The sequence below is a fragment of the Watersipora subatra genome, chromosome 8, assembly GCF_963576615.1.
Source record: "Watersipora subatra chromosome 8, tzWatSuba1.1, whole genome shotgun sequence".
Taxonomy (NCBI): domain Eukaryota; kingdom Metazoa; phylum Bryozoa; class Gymnolaemata; order Cheilostomatida; family Watersiporidae; genus Watersipora; species Watersipora subatra.
The window spans coordinates 24,436,972-24,453,792 of record NC_088715.1 but is presented as its reverse complement, the minus strand read 5'-3'; the positions used below and the strand labels follow the sequence as shown (position 1 = coordinate 24,453,792).

At 35.9% G+C, this 16,821-nt stretch overlaps 1 protein-coding gene across 1 annotated transcript; it reads right to left on the bottom strand.

Annotated features, from left to right (window-relative positions):
- Positions 1-15,287: 15,287 nt before the first annotated feature.
- LOC137402387 (THAP domain-containing protein 1-like) lies at positions 15,288-16,253 on the bottom strand. The gene is made up of 2 exons (XM_068088888.1): positions 16,212-16,253; positions 15,288-15,842 (listed from the first exon to the last, which is right to left on the bottom strand). The coding sequence occupies exons 1-2, from the start codon at positions 16,251-16,253 to the stop codon at positions 15,288-15,290; spliced, it is 597 nt and encodes a 198-aa protein (XP_067944989.1).
- Positions 16,254-16,821: the final 568 nt, after the last annotated feature.

The following is a 16,821-nucleotide window of genomic DNA, read 5'->3' as shown; positions in this document are numbered from 1 at the left end:
CCATAAAACCACTTCTTCACTATTGAAGTGTGCTCACAATCGACACTGATTTGGTTACCATAAAGCCACTCCTTTACTATTGAAGTGTGCTCACAATTAACACTGATTTGGTTACCATAAACTGACTCCTTCACTATTGAAGTGTGCTCACAATCGACACCGATTTGGTTACTATAAAGCCACTCCTTCACTATTGAAGTGTGCTCACAATCGAAACTGATTTGGTTACCATAATGCCACTCCTTCACTATTGAAGTGTGCTTACAATCGACGCTGATTTGGTTACCATAAAGTCACTCCTTCACTATTGAAGTGTGCTCACAATCGACACTGATTTGGTTACCATAAAGTCACTCCTTCACTATTGAAGTGTGCTCACAATCGAATCTGATTTGGTCACATAAATTCACTCTTTCAAATCTACAGTGCAGCTAACGTGCTCATACATGTATATTGACTAGTAGTATCAGAGCCATTATGAAGCCTTCTTATTTTCTTGGAGGCTAATGAGAGCTTAATTACCTACATCTTTCAGCAATCAGCTGATTGCTGAAAGACAGAATTTCAAGCACAGAATTTAGTTCTTATAATCTCTGACCGCAAGACTTTTCACCCATTTTTGAAAACAGGTAGACAAGTATGTAAACAGCTAGACAGGTCTGTACACGTCTGCTTGTATTTATTATACCAGAAGAGACATACTACTGCTCTATTTTAGAGGTTATCTTCTCTACAGTTGACAAGCAAGAATAACATTTGATTAGATGACTTCATTTTTAAAGCAAATCAAATATCAAAAATGAGCAAATTCACAGACTTAATCATGGTTTTAAAAGCAAAATCGGTGTCATTTGAAACCATGCAGCCTTTCATCATCTACATGACAGCTTATATAGGGCAGCTTCATGCCCATTATTTAGTTCTCGTACTCTCTAAGCGCATGATTTTTGACTTGCCATTTCAAACCAATAGACAGGCCTGAAAATCTTTGCCTATATTTAGCAACAAAGACATACAGCTGGTCTATTTCAGAAATGATTTTCTCTATAGTTGACAAGAGAGAATAACATTTGTCAGATATATTTGTTGTGTCAAACTCGTTGGTTTGTAGATGATTCCATGTTTAAAGAGCACCGCGAGGATGCTTTTGCATTTTTACGAGTAGCTGTTAAGTCTATGGGGTACGCGTATAGTCTTTAGATTACAAACACGTGCCCTAGCAATTGTAGAACTTTAATAGCTTCTACATTGATTGGGCGCACAAGGGTATATTGAAATAGTTATGTGTAACCCATTGTAGCTCTGGGTTTGATCAAAGTTGCCTACTCTTATATGCATATTTCGTTTTTGTCTGCCCAGCATGCACTGCTTTGTTCCTGCTCTCAATGATTAGTGATACAGAAAGCTTGAAAGTGAACATACTCATCAATCACAAACAAACTAAAGTATCAAGAGAGTGAACACAAAATTCACGACCTCAATTACAGTTGGTATGGGTACATCTATGGGTACATCTATGCATGATCAAAAATTTAGTTACAGGCTCTCGTTAGAATTTATGTTTGTGAGCTATGATATCTGGTTATTCTGTTTAATAAAAGAATTGTGAGACGTGGAAAAATAAGTGTGCTGTTTTAACCAACCAGCATTAAAAATGGGCAGGTGTAATAAGTATGATGAGCAAATTAGTTACATAACATGGTCAGTTATGAATGTAGTGTAATGAATATCATGCCTGTCTGCAGACTGGAAGGGTCTGAGTTCAGTTCCAGTGCGTTGTGGATTTTTGTTTCTATGACCTTATTACTATAACTTGACATATGACAGACAAATGAACACCGAGACTTATATATATTTATATACATTATATATATATATTATATATATATATACAATTTAAATTTGTATATATAAAAATATGTTTTTTTATATTATATGTTATAACAGTTTTATTTATATATATCATTTATATATATATAGATTACCGTTTTACGTAAAAACTAATTTGACAAAATATTTGTTAAGTTAGATTTTATGAAGTATATCAAAATTATTGTTTTATGCTTGTTTTTAAAACCTTTCTAAAACATGCAATTTATATGTCTTTGACCTGTGAATATAACAGAGCAAGCTTAGATCACATGACGATAGATGGTCATATGACCAGAGATGGTCACATGATTAGTTTAGATCGGTTGATATCATATAACCAGAGCATCGAATTTCATCGTAAAGCAGATAACTCCATCAGTTCCACAAGCAAGCGCAATTTGATTCCCATACACGCTGATGTCATAAATTTCCTTGATTTCAAGCAGTTTTTCATTGGTCAGCTCCTTCATCAGCTCTCCTGGTGCAAAATAAAAGCAAATTGTGACTAGCATAGATCAAAACTAGATATAGGGGGAGCTCTTTGGGCAGCCATTGTGTGCAACTCTTGTGAAAAATAGTTAAGCTTTAAGTTTTACTGAAGACCATCACGCCAAAATGCAAAAACTACATTTCATATCAACTTGTTGGAAGTCATCTTTTTGCAGTCATCAAAAATAAGAGTAAAGAGCTGAAAATTACGATTTGATCACTGATATACCCTTCACTCATTAATCTTTTTTGCCAATATAAATATATTAGATCTGGGTAACCATGGAATAGTGGTGACTAGCTACTAACCAACTGATTGCACCACATCACCATCAACAAAGGTCATAGGTCAAAATCAATTATTCAAGGCTTATGAAATTATTCTTTTATCAATTCAAATGCATTAGATTCATATAACCATGGATTAGTAGTAGCCAATTAATAGCGTATACCACATAACCATCAACAAAGGTCATAGGTCAAGCTTATTTCAAGGTGTGGAAAATTCATGTTTATTTTTATTCGATTTGATGTTAACTTTACTTCACTGGTCAATGTGGACAATAGAAAATCAGCTCATGTGAAGAGACAATTTAAAAATAAATAAAACAAAATAATAGTGTAGGAATTCAACTTTTACTAACTTTTGGTTTTTATGGTTATTTACAAATACATATATTATTGCTAGAATCAACACTAAGTATAGCAAATTTTTAATTCAATGCAAACAAGTTACAGAAGTAAAAACAGTATTTGCTTGCTAGAAGTAGGGCCATGCTCTCTCTTGCTGACTTAGAAACAGCAATTATCAAACACCTTACCTTGTGGAGATATGACATAGATCTTTTTTGTGTCAAAGCTGGTGACAAAGATGAGACCTTGATCATTTGTTGAAACGCCGACAGGAGAAAAAAGGTTTCTACAACTCCAAATCGGTTCACTATGTCCCTCCTTAACTCTGTATTTCTTTAAACATCTTCCTACGAAATCGGTAACTAACACGCAGCCATCTAACAGGAAATGCACTCCCCACGGCCTCATTGACCCTGTTAACTTTGTGTTGTATAGAAACTGACCAGAAACACTAAACACCTTTAGAAGTTTGCAGTCTGGATCGACAGCGGCTACTAGCTTGTCACTGGCGGCAATATGAGAGAATTTATCTGTAGTGCGAAAGTACTCTCCGAAAAGTTTGATGAACTGCAACTCTGGTGAATAGAGAATAATGTAATTCTTTCCGGTGTCCCAAAAGAGGGCGAGATATCCTTGTTCGTGTAGGGCGACTCCGTTAACACTCGATGTCTTCAGTTCTTTTAATGCATTAAGGGTTTGGCTTGATCGAAGCTGAAGGGTTTCTTGTCTACCACAAAGAAGTGTTTGGTCTTCTATCCAGCAAACGGTTGAGCACATGTCTGATGGTTTTCTTTCCTTAGTTCTGTAGTGAAGTGTTGTTGGGGACAAGGTTCGAAGCTGTAGCTCAATGTCTTTGAAGTCTCCTGGTTAATAGAAGTGAATGAACTAATATAAAACTGAATCACACTTACATGTACATGTAGTAATAGAAGAAGTGCTGTATTTTATCAAAATAATTAGTGATGGTATTGAATCGGATATTAAAGTCTCATGCACACTATTGATTAGATCAATGATTACCGGTGTGATGGACCACAACCATTGTCAGATATGACATCATTTTGCGATGAATGGCCAAATGTAATCGTTTCATCGTTTCTATCGATGATATGATGGACTTTCAACATGTAAAACTTTGACATCGATGATCACAACTGTTAGCTTCTTGATTGGCTGTTTGGTGACTGCATCGGATCAAATTTCAACAGTTGTGAAGATTAATGTCAAATCATATTTGCAAGCATGGCAAGAACCATGCTAGTGATTAATTACATATTCCGATAACTAAAATATAACAAAAGGACCTGAGATATCGCGAATGCAATTTCGTAATTTCTATTAATTGTTGGTTAGCGATCACCTACAGCTAATCGCTCAGAGTGTGCACGCCTTATCGTTAATGATGACATAAAAACAGCTAATCATTGCTGTCCATCGCATAGCTAAATATTGATTTGCCTTTATACTAATCTCAAGCCTCATGTTACCTATAAAACAAACTTTTATTTTGAAAAAGTAAACTTCGATAGTCAGTAGCTTTTCGTGTTTTATCTTTCTAATAGCTCAGTAATTAACCACAGTTTTGTAAGTTTAAACAATGATATACAGCGCCCCCCCCCCCCTTCCCCAAGGATAGACAATGGCTATCGTATGGGCGGGGCTTAATGATCGAGCTCTGTTGGGATAAACCCAAACATGGCACCCGAACAGACAAATATGCTGAATAAAGCCCCTTGTAAATTTACAAATATTATGAACTATAATGGTTATTTTACTGGTCTTTTGAATTCATTTTGTTGTCAAATTAATATAGTATCCCAATATTATCACCGTTAGGATCAGTCAGTTGCCATTCACAAGCATTCGTGATATTAATAGTCGCAATTGTAAAATAACCCAAATTCTGTTTTATATTTAGATTTTGAGTATGAAAACTACCCTGCACAGCTTTGCCTGCTGTCCCATCTTATTGGCCAGGTAAAACAATGTGACACCGATGAAAGACTTTGTCATTTTATGTTAGGGGTGGCAAAATATTATTCAAAAGCTAAAGAAAAAAGGCCATTGTGCGAGTAATTTTGGGTAAATTATATTCAACTTTAAGCATATACTACGACCCCTACCAGTTTCAAAATTAGTAAAAGCAGGTAATTTGAAATGTTTTATTTTCCATGGATCCATTATTTTGGTTAGGTGTTACACCTACATTACAAGTAGAAATTCAAGGTTTGCTATTGTGAACCGCGGGGTCTACTTACTGAATGGGCTAATAAAACGATAACAGCAAGTCGTGTTTTCCAAAACCTAACAAGGCAATGCGACCGCCCCGCGAGAATTTTGGTAGCTTTGAAACCCAGGCTAGCACAAACCCAACAAGGCTCAATCATTAAACCCCGCTTATATGATAGCCATTGCCTATCCTTGGGGGGCTGTATATCATTGGTTTAAATTGGTTCTAACAAATTGCTTATTTCAAACTTTTATTTTCAAACTAGTTCCTAAAAATAACCACAGTTTTCATTCTTTACAAAAGTAATGCGGTTTGGAATAGATAAATTTTTCATGTCATTTTTATTTCTGTTTAATCAATGATATACAAGGATAGCCCCTCAAGGATAGCCGACGGCTCTCACATGGACGGGGTTTAATGATGGAGCTCTGTTGGGATGAACCCGAACACGGCAACCGAACAAACAAATATGCTGAATAAAGCCCCTCGTACATTTACAAATATTATGAACTTTAGTGGCTATTTTACTTATCTGTTTAATTCATTTTGTTGTCAAATAAATATAGTATTCCAATATTGTCACCATTATGATCAGTCAGTTACCATTCGCAAGCATTCGTTATATTAATAGTCACAATCGTAAAATAGCCCAAATTCTGTTTTGTTTTTAAATTTTGAGTATGAAAAATACACTGCACAGCTTTGCCTGCTGTCCCACCTTATTGGCCAGGTAAAACAATGTGAGAATGATGAGAGACTTGGTCATTTTCTATTAGGGGTAGCAACGTATTAATCAGAAACTAGAAAAAAAAGGCCGTTGTTTGGGTAATTTCGGGTAAATTATATTCAACTTTAAGCATATACTACGACCTTTACCAATTTTAAAATTACTAAAAGTAGGTAATTTGAAATGTTTTATTTTGCATGGATCCATTGTTCTGGTTAGGTATCACCCCTACGTCGTAGAAATTCAAGGTTTGCTATTATGAACCGGGGGTCTACTGACTGAATGAGCTAATGAAGCAATAACAGTGAGTCGTGTTTTCCAAAACGTAACATGGCAACGCGACCGCCCCACGAGAGTTGTGTTTGCTCCAAAACTCAGGCTAGCACAGTCCTAACTGAGCTCCATCATTAAACCCCGCCCATATGATAGCCGTCGGCTATCTTTGGGGTGCTGTATATCATTGGTGTAATTAAATATTTCCAAATCTCACTCAGAAGTCAATAACATCATCACTGATCTCTGAATTCAATTTAATGTTTAGAACTTTTGAGTTATTTAAATGGTTCTATATTTTCATTTAGGCCTTAGTTCCAAAAAATAAATTTTTCAAAAAATAAATTTTCAACAGAAATCTGAGCAGGCTTTTTGTGAGAATTTTTTATTATTTGTTTAATTTTTTTAGTATGTTGAAAACAAGAAAGTTATGACGTAGGGCTATTCTAAAGTAGGTAAATATTGGATAAAGGCAGACATGCAAAACATATAAAGTACTAAAATGCTAAAGTGTACATTTCAAAATTATTTTAGCTTCATACATTTTAGTCGTGACACCTACCTACTTGAACAAGCATTTTTTTGAGTGGCATTTGACAGAACCCAAAGTTCAACTTGAGTGCCGCTGTCACTTCTTCAGCCTTTTCCTTGAACCCATTGACAATATCAACATTGTGACCATGAGTGTGCAACTTCTCAATATCTTCTGCAAGTTCATCCACTAGCTCTTTTTTAGTACTGAGCGTATTTGCAAACTTATCAACTTCCTGTGTGCATTCCAACTGGTAGCTCTCGATCTCTTTCTTTAGTAGGATTGCCTTGCATGTGATGACCGCTATCTGTAGGCAATCGTAAAAACCGGTGGCACACTTATACAAATGATTGAAATTTGAATGGAGCTAAGATGGAATTATTCTCTCTTAGTCACTTTCCTAAAGACAACGATTTCATAATTTTTAAAATACAAGGTTTTGGTCATCATTGTGTGTTCATTAGTTTAGTTTTATCAGTTACAAATGGCTTAGGAACTAAAACGCACAGCACGTTGCTGCCTGTTATTAGAAGCAGCAGTTTAATGTTATTGTAATAGCTAGAAAGTCTGCAAGGATTATCATTAGTTGAGTCTTTGTGTTTTTTTTAATTATAAAAATCAGCCAATGAAAAAGACATTAAGAATGTCAAAACAATAGAATGTTTAAATCAACTAAATGCACACACCGTAACATCGTAAGTTAAATGCCATGGCGCTCTATTTTTCAACCCTTCCTTTATAGTTCTTTTATTGGAGGTGGTGTTCAAATAGAGGCTGGTGTTGCATTTTTCAAATGGCTCGTCAGAATTTTGGGAAGATAAATTTAGCCTTTTCTCCGGTAAAGCGAATGCCGCCTATATTTTGCCCTCTATTTCCAGTGGAGTGATATTAAACTTTTTGGATGCAATAAATCTACTAACTTACCTCCAACTTGTCAAAGAACTCCAAATAAATATGCATTGAAAAATCGAAAAATGTCTCTACCAGTTGATATCTATTGCTTGCAATTAACTGGAATAACATTATAGTGTGTGCCCTGTTTTGCAATTCGTTGGAGCTTTCAATTTTTTTTTTTAATTTTACAGGCATATTTTTATTTTATATCTATATTTGCCAATGTTGCATAAAAACTCATTGCACTCTTTGATATGTTTGCTACAATCTGCAGCTAAAAGTAGCTTTTTATGTGCAATACAAGAGCAGTTACGAGTGTCAATCAATTGTAAGATCAGATTACTGCAATGATGCCATCAAATAATATGCTATAGATCTGCAAATTTACAAGTTATATAATGATAATCTCTCAAATGCTACAAATGTATATTCATTAATAAGTGGCATAAATAAACCATACTTATATTATAAGTATGGTTACATGCAGAAACAAAAATTAACGTTTTTAAAACAAAAACTTTTCCATCGTTTGTTAGGATAGCTGTATTCTGATTGTTGCTTTTGATAAAATGAACATCTTCTGGTTGTCCAATACCTTCCACAATGTCTTCTGGCCTCAACTCTTCTTCTGCACTGCTAAACTAGTTGATATTAGCGTCCAAACCATTTTTACTGAGCAAAACCTTTATGCATTGCATTTAGCACAAATGTAACGTGTAAAAGTTTTGCTGGCTAAACGTAGCCTTTGACCTAAAACTAGTCATTCATCTTCCATCGTAAATATAAACCACTTTTTATATACATATACTTCAAATTATGAAAACCGTGTTAAACAAGGAACTACTATTAGCTTTGGACAGTTATTAATTATTTCTATGGTGTTGGTTTTAAAGTTTTTGCGGAAAAATGTCAAAAGCTTCCGAGTTGGACAACAAGAGAATTGATTTTTATTGATGTAAATAATTTTTTGTTAATATGATTTTGTGGGCACTTTTCTACTGGTGAATTGGTATTACAGTTTATAAAGATCAAAGATTTTCAAAGTGACGGTCAAATGGAAAAGGCACTCAAATAAAAGATGGCGCTCTATTTTTCAACCCTTACCTTATAGTGACAGTCAAATAGAAGTGGCGTTCAAATAAAGGTTTTGCGATATATGAAATATTGCGTAGTTTGCACTTAAAATGCATAGTTACGCATTTCAGCACTTTGCTTCACAAAATATAGAACAAGAGAGGTAACTCTAAAATTGGTATAAATCTAAGCATAAATGTTTTACCACTTTGTTAGTTTTTAGAGAGTTATCTTCTTTTGTATGTTCGAGTACAACAATTTACCATTTTAGTCAGGTCAGTAAGTAGTAGTATAGCCAGTCGCTTGGTTCTTACCTTTGGTTACCTTCAAGGCAATTTGTTTAAATACTGTTTCAAGCTGGGCACACAAAATTTTATAATCTCTTATTAGCTTTCAGTCAATCTGTCTCCAATTTTTAGGCAGATTGACCGATCTACACATGCAAATATTGTAGTGTTGTCAATAACACTAAATCATTTTATGTGCTGTTTATTTATCTTGTCAGCATACCTTCCCTATGCAAATGATTTATTACTACTCTATGATGTCACTTTACTATGTATAAATACTTCCCGTTATATTACCATCGATATATATATATGTGCTGCTCTGTGTTTAATAAAGTATAATTATTCTTACCACCAGACCAACATGCTAAGCTCTATGCAATTATATTACTACCTATAACGCGAGTATAACAAATATGTTTGTCAATCTTATTGGTTATTAGGCTAGTAGGTTTTTTCCATGAAAAAGTAGAATTGCGCTTAATCCACTTTGATTTGTTGTCGCAACTAAACAAGTATTGAATAAGTTCTAATTGCGGTCCAGCCAATTTCTCAAAGCAATTCTAGTCAACCAAAAAGAATATTTTCCTAAATTTTTCATTAAATCCTGTTTTGGGCATAATCTGACAAATTATTGGCTAGTGTGCAACTAGCTCTAGAATTTATTCTACAAATTCACATATGCAAAAACGAAAGCAAAATGTTTTTCAAAAAATCATTTTTAATTGCTAAGTTTATACGGTGTATATTATTATAAGTTAGCTGTAACAAAAAGATCAATACATTAAAAATCTTTGCTGACCAATTAAGCAAGCTGTTACTGTTGAATAATTCAATCAAACACATTCTTACTGTTTAGTAATCCAATCAAACAAGTTATCACTTTTTAATTACCCAATCAAACAAGTTGTCACTGTTTAATGGTCTAATCGCTTTCACCGTCATAGATTTGGGCAAATGAACTGCATTTTGATTCACAATTATTGATCAAAACTCAAGAGACAACTTCTCACCTGTTCATTGGTTACTCGATTCACTTCATCAATCATGTGATCAACTGTCTCGTCGACTGACCTCAGGTCAAGACAGGCTCTTCTCTCGACCTCTCGTGCCTCTGAACTTTTCACAGTTACTGAGTCATGGAGATACTTCAGCTTGTTTTTAAACATCGTGCTGACTTCTTCAACTGATCGGATACTGTGTGATTTTCCTGCAGCAGCACATCTTAAATGATATTTCAACAATCGCAACTCTTATTATTTAAAAAATTAATTTACACAAATTTTTAGTTGATTTTTTTTTAAAGTATGGGTATTTTTTTATTTCAATCATCAGAGCGAAGGAAAAACAACAAAAAATTTCTCAATAATTCTTCAAGCTTCTACATAAACAGCCTGCCGCAACTCATTGGTTCCTCTATGAATTTTAAAAAGCATTCAAAGATGAATGTACACAAAATTTTCGTTGATTTTTCTAAAAGTATGAGTATTTTTCTACAATTTGCGATTGTTTTTAATGTGTGAGGTGATCTGACTGTCGGGATGTTTCAAGATGTTAGCGTGGTTAAAATGCTCACAAGGAACGTAATCATATGCAAAATGATGTCACTAGATGTTATCTTTGCTGTAATTGATATCAGTTATTGCATTAATGTTGCAGCGATACGTGTCTCTATCCTGTCGGTCTGTTTCCAACTATAGATGCCATAATCACACATTTGTTTGATCTGAGCATTGTAACCATAAGCAAACTTTGCCGATTGTAATCTTGAAACATCCCAACTATAGAAAAAACAATTGCAAGCGATAGATCTTTCTGATAGAACCTACTAAAATTTTGTGAAAGTTCACTTTTATTTGCTGTAAACTCGTTAGAGGGAAGATTAAAGACTGGCTAAAAGATTTGTATTGTTACCTTCTTTGCAAAAGTTCTCTTTCAGGTCACATCTGTCACAGAAAGTTAGTAAACAAGATTCGCATGCCTTGTTTAAACTCCGGCCTGAATGGGTCGGGCACTGCCTTATGGTGTACTTTTGGGGAGACAATTTAAAAGATTCCATGGTAATGACATTATGAGGTTTCTTTGAAAATACACTTTGATACTCTTCATGAAACTGAAATATATTTAAATACCAGTTTCAACATGCAACTTCAATAAGTTCTGGATAAACATGTTTTGTCCTTTATGGAATATCTCAACAAGTTATATAACCACTCAAAACTTTATGAAATGAGCATATTTAATAATATATATTTATTAAATGCTTTACTTTACAAAATGCAACTGAATTAGCAATTTTATATAAACAAAAAATTAATAAATACTTATTAATCAGGTTGAATAGTTGTTAATAAAAAATATTCTTTATCAGTTTTCAGTACCAAGGAGTACCCAGCTTGGTACAGCGTAAAACAAATTGGACGATATACTATTCTGGTAAAAGATATATAGGGTTTTGTATGAGTGGAAGTGGGTCTGATCATAACAAAGGGTTAAGATAGTAGGACAAGTTGACCACAATAGAAACTATGTGTTCAATGGTGAGGTGGGTTCAGCTGCGTAATTTAACCAAAAATTTGACATTTACAGAGAAGATGGAAGTGATTTGCACATGGGTGGTTTGGCAAAATTCCAAAGCTGCAACGAAAAGAATATCCGTATATTGCCAAAGTATTTTTAGAAAACCTATCATGGTTGAGGTGCCGGTACCTGATGAATCACAAATTTTTAAAACATTTAGTTTAAGCTACAAGAGGAAAAATTAGTGTTAACTTCTATTTTCCGATTTTGTAGGAAAATGCCGCAATGAGGAAAAGATTTGTCCATGCTATCCTACCCTCAAAATACCGAAAAAATCAACAATTTTTGTTTGAACTATAAATATTGTAAGCGCAAATAGAAAACTTGAATTGTTTAAAAAACATTTCTGATTCAGGTGAAAAAACCATGAAATAAGGAATACACAAATTTAAGAAAACAAGTTTAGTAACTATCAAACGTTTTTTCTTTCAGTAGACTTAAACATTACACAAGTCGTCTACTGCACCGGTGTCTCTATACAAGTACACTACCTGGTTGTGTTTCTGGCACATTCTCTTCCCACAGTCGATGCAATATGCTATTGCCTCTGTGCCCTCTTCGTTACAAACATTACACATGAGGGAGTTAGGGATGGTCATAGACCTATTAACTATACTAGACTGGGCAATGCCAAGCCACAGTGTCCCACTTAAATAGCCACATTCCTCGCGACGTAACGTCAACGCTTTGTTCACTTGCAGCTGGTCAGGCAAGCGAGTCATCATTGTTTACATTGAAAGAATGGCTGAGACAGCTTTGTTGCTACATGTAATTTGACATAACTACTAAAGTACATAAGATATTGGTTTAAAATTTTAGATGCTAAGCTTATACACTATGCATTTCCTACCCTGCAAATTTATAAACATAAAGTTGAATATTTCATATGTAAAGTGCCAGTAAAAATGTATATTGATATATTCAAAAAATATTGCAAAATTATCAATGTTGCCTTATGCTATGGGCTAACATGCCAAGTAGCTAGGTGTACAAACTGATTTCAAATGCATACACACTGGTAAATGGTACACTGATCGCAGTCTGACATGAATATAAATGTTGGGTCTAAGGTGTAATGCAAACAGCATCAGAAAAATCGTAGAAAGCAAACGACAAATGGTACACTTTTCTAGACATATTGTGACAGGCTACACATGACTAAAGACGACCAGTCGGCTGAGCTTTGATCTAAGATTACTTTTGTTAGCTGCTACCTTTGTAGCCTCATGGTGAATTCTAATTCTGACATATCTGGATGTGATAGTTTTAACTAACGCTGAGCTGTGAATTGAGCATGGAAATTCCTGATGCAAATTGCTCTGTAAAACGAATGAAAGAGTCTTAGTGACCATCAGCTTGTGTATGTCTGCAGTGATTCCTTTTAAGTCGACCCACTGCCGGACGATCTGTTCTGAGCCTAGACATATCTTTGTGATGGCAGGATGAGGTGTAAACAGACCACCTCTATCTTTCACACTGATTAGTGTCGCATCATCCCTGGTGCGTAAACCTGGACAGGAGGCTATAAAGCTGGTGCAGTCATTACAGTTGAGTTTTAAGCTCCGTACCACATAACCTGCTAAATAAATATCATATGCTAATATTATTATAAAAAGCATATGTATCAACCGTAAAATAAATTTAACTACATCTCACTGATCTGTTGCAGTATTATTTTAAGCCACTCTGCTTTCTGTATATCTGCTCTATACACTAACAATTAGTGAAAGTAACTAATACCAAAATACATGTACATGCATGCACCACAATTATATCAGCAGCCATGCAGTTTAGCACATGCAGCAAGGCTGCAATGTGTGCCAAATCTCTTGTTTTGTAGAAAATGTGGAGGAATTTGTTGTATTTACCTACCGATGTACTCCACTATGTCCGAGACAGATTTTGACAGATCGATTTCCAGTCGTTCGCTTGATTCCAAATCATCATGGAAGTCATCGTCACTTTCTACATTATCTTTTCTCCGTTTAGATGAGAGAAGTAGGGAGCAGAAGCCATCTGAGTCATCAAAATCAAGACAGTTAGCACTCGAGCTAGGTGTGATGTCTGTTTTCACTAGGAGAGCTTTCAGTGCAGATTTGAAGCTACGGACATCTGGATTATTGTTGAAACCTCCTTTGGCCCGAATCTTTGAGAACAGTGTTTCTATATGATCTTGTCCAAGCTTGTACGGAAGCAAATACTTGGCCTCGCGAAATGTTTGAAAAATGTAATTCCCTATTCCAAGGTACGAAGCAGCTGCAGTTTTGAATCCAATTATAAAAGTTTTACGTCGGCTGGTGTCGAGAGAGCGTCCATCTAGCAAGCTCAACTGTTCTAGGTAGGAAATGATGCCAACAATTTTGTCGCTTATATATCCATAGTTTGTTCTTGTGAGTGGACTTTTATAACCCTTTCCATAAGGGTTGTGGCAGTTCAGAATGTCAAACAGTTGATCTATCTATAATGAAAAGTTAGAAATAAGCAAAAGTTATACATTTTTCAGTTAACATTTTGGCGCATACACCAAAATGCTGATGAATTTCAATGACTTTTGGCAAAAGCAAAATTCAGCGGCATCAACAGACTTCAGAATACTATACTGAGTAACTTTATTAGTAAATACTATTGCTGCTTTGTAGCCACATCAAACATTAACATGTCGCGTGAGTGGCTGTGTCGTAATTTACCAACCTTCCTTATGAATGTGATGGTGGCGCCGGCATCTCTGTATACTGCATCTGTTTTAGAGAGATATTCAATGGCATCTGCTACAGAAGAAGAAAGCATCTCAGCGGCGAGCTTGACTTTCATGGTCATATTTTTCCAGTTCATGTGCCGTTTTGTCAGCTTGTTAGCAAGTCTTAGCCCGATATTATCCTGGAGCTTATGAAGATTTTCAATGTAGGTATAGTCTACATCGCCTTCTGGGGATTTAAATCTCCGCAAAGTGCCCAGCGCATTCCTCGCTAACTTTAGCATGTGTACCGGGTCCAATGTAACATACACTTTGTGGTCCATCATTGGGTGTGGAAAGTATGGCTTTTCTGGGATTTGGGCACCTAGTTTTTTCAGAGTGGTGATGTTTGCTTGTGCACCATCGCAAGTTATGTTTATAATCCTGATTCCGTGTTCGGCAGTAAGGCGTAGGCACTGTTGTATCAATTGCGACTGTAAATCACTGTCAATCTTGTCTACATAGAAGTAGCCAATTGGATGTCGCACACCGCCCATCACTGGAACAAGAAGAAATACCAGTGACTCGCTGGCTAACTTAGTTTTGTCCCCAATGGTAACATGGCCCTGCACAGAGTCGGTTGACTTCTCCAGACTAAGCTGCTTTCGGATTGCCATACTATCTATCACGAGACTGTATACATTGATTGCACATGACTTTTTACTGATGATTACAATGACATCTGTTAAAAAGCCAGGATCACACTCTACAGACTCGAGCCAGCGTCTTATAGTTCGTGCATTAGGAAGTTTGAACAACGTTCTGAGATAGGCGTATGCTTTTGGAGAATAGTAGTACATGGTGATTGCAAACTCTTTGATTTTTGGACTGTAGACCACTTTAGTTTTTGTATTTTTGTTTTTGGCTTCATTTTCTATTAGCTCTTGCAGGCAACCATCTATCGAGTCAAGCTTAGCGCTTTGGAGTTTATTTTCTTTTTGCAGTAATGCAAGCAAGTTCTTCTAGATACTTGTGGTGTTTTGAAGCCTCTGAAGCTTGTGGTTCAGTGTGTTTACTTTCTTTAAAAGATTTGGTATTCGTATCTCTGGTGCGATTTTTGGTCTACCTCGTGTGCGCTTATGTAGAGGGTCGGGAATGGTCTCTACAGATTGCTTGGCGACTGTTGGCTCTTCGTACCAAAGTGGAGGTTCCAGGACCAGCTCATCTCGGTCTGGTGGAGATGGTGTTGGTCGGCATAACAGTCGTCTATGCTTTGGTTGAGTCGGCTGTAAATATTTTGGCAGAGAATCAAATACCCTTGGTACAGCAGTAGGCTTTAGTATGGCAGCCATCTGCATACCAGGAGGTCTACGATAAGAGTCTATTGTGAAATGATCACTGCAGAGCACAGAGTATTTGGAAGGCATCCAGTCCTTACGTTTCACGGCGTCTATCCACTTGTTACGTCTGTCTAGGTGTTTTTCTTCCGATGGAAAGGTGTGGAAACTTAGTTTACTGTCTTTTGCTGGAGTATTAGAACATCCAAATGCACAGCAAAAATTTCTACTCCTCTTGCCCTGCAAAATAATCAGTAAATGATTGCATCCTTATGAGACCATCATAAAGTAAAAATCCTTCTGGTTGGGTTTAGCTACACTCTCAAATATAGCACAGCCATCGCCATACTCATTTACTAGCCTATGTCCACCTGCCATGGTGATGAAAAACTTCATGAAATGTGCAACACTTTGTCTACTTCGCGCTTGGCACCTTTTCGTGCGAAACAACTTTTCAAATATTAGTGCCAGCAATGAACATTGGGAAAACATTTTGGAAAAAACTATTATCTGTATGCATATCTCGGAAAAATCCGCAAGATTTCTTGCTCTTTATATCTAGATACACCTCTCACAACCACACTTGAAAACAATTGGAGCAAACTTTACCTTCGAATCATTCCCAGTGCTGGTAGTTGCTCCACTCTCCATGGCTTCCTACTAAAAACTACGGCTTGGACTAGGCAAAGTGAACAAAGCAATGACGTTACGTCGCAAAGAATGTGGCTATTTAAGTAGGACAAAATGCTGAGCCGTGGTGCATTAGATTGCCCAGTCTAGTATAGTTAATAGGTCTATGGGGATGGTGTCTCCTTCTTCCTCATCCACTTCCTCTAGGCTCTCCAGTGGAATAGAGTGATTTGTGACAAGCATTTCTACAGGTTTGTGTCGGGATTTGTCTGCATCATATTCTTGACTTCTGTAATCAAGGCATCATGCTTACTGTCGAAACAGTGATGCTATCATAGAAATGCTGCCAGACTTCTAATGCCACAGCATTTGGGAAACACATAGAAATTTTGCTGCGAAGTTTTATGCAGCAAGATTCCAGCAAATTAATTTCATCTTAACAGATACGGTCTTACGTTTCGTCAAAACACAAACAAGAGTTGGTTTTTTGTGATGTCTTCAGGTTGATGCATGATCAGACTTTATTGTTCCGTTACAGCAAAACACCGCTATTAACTAACCTAGATAAGTAGATAGATAGATTTATTGA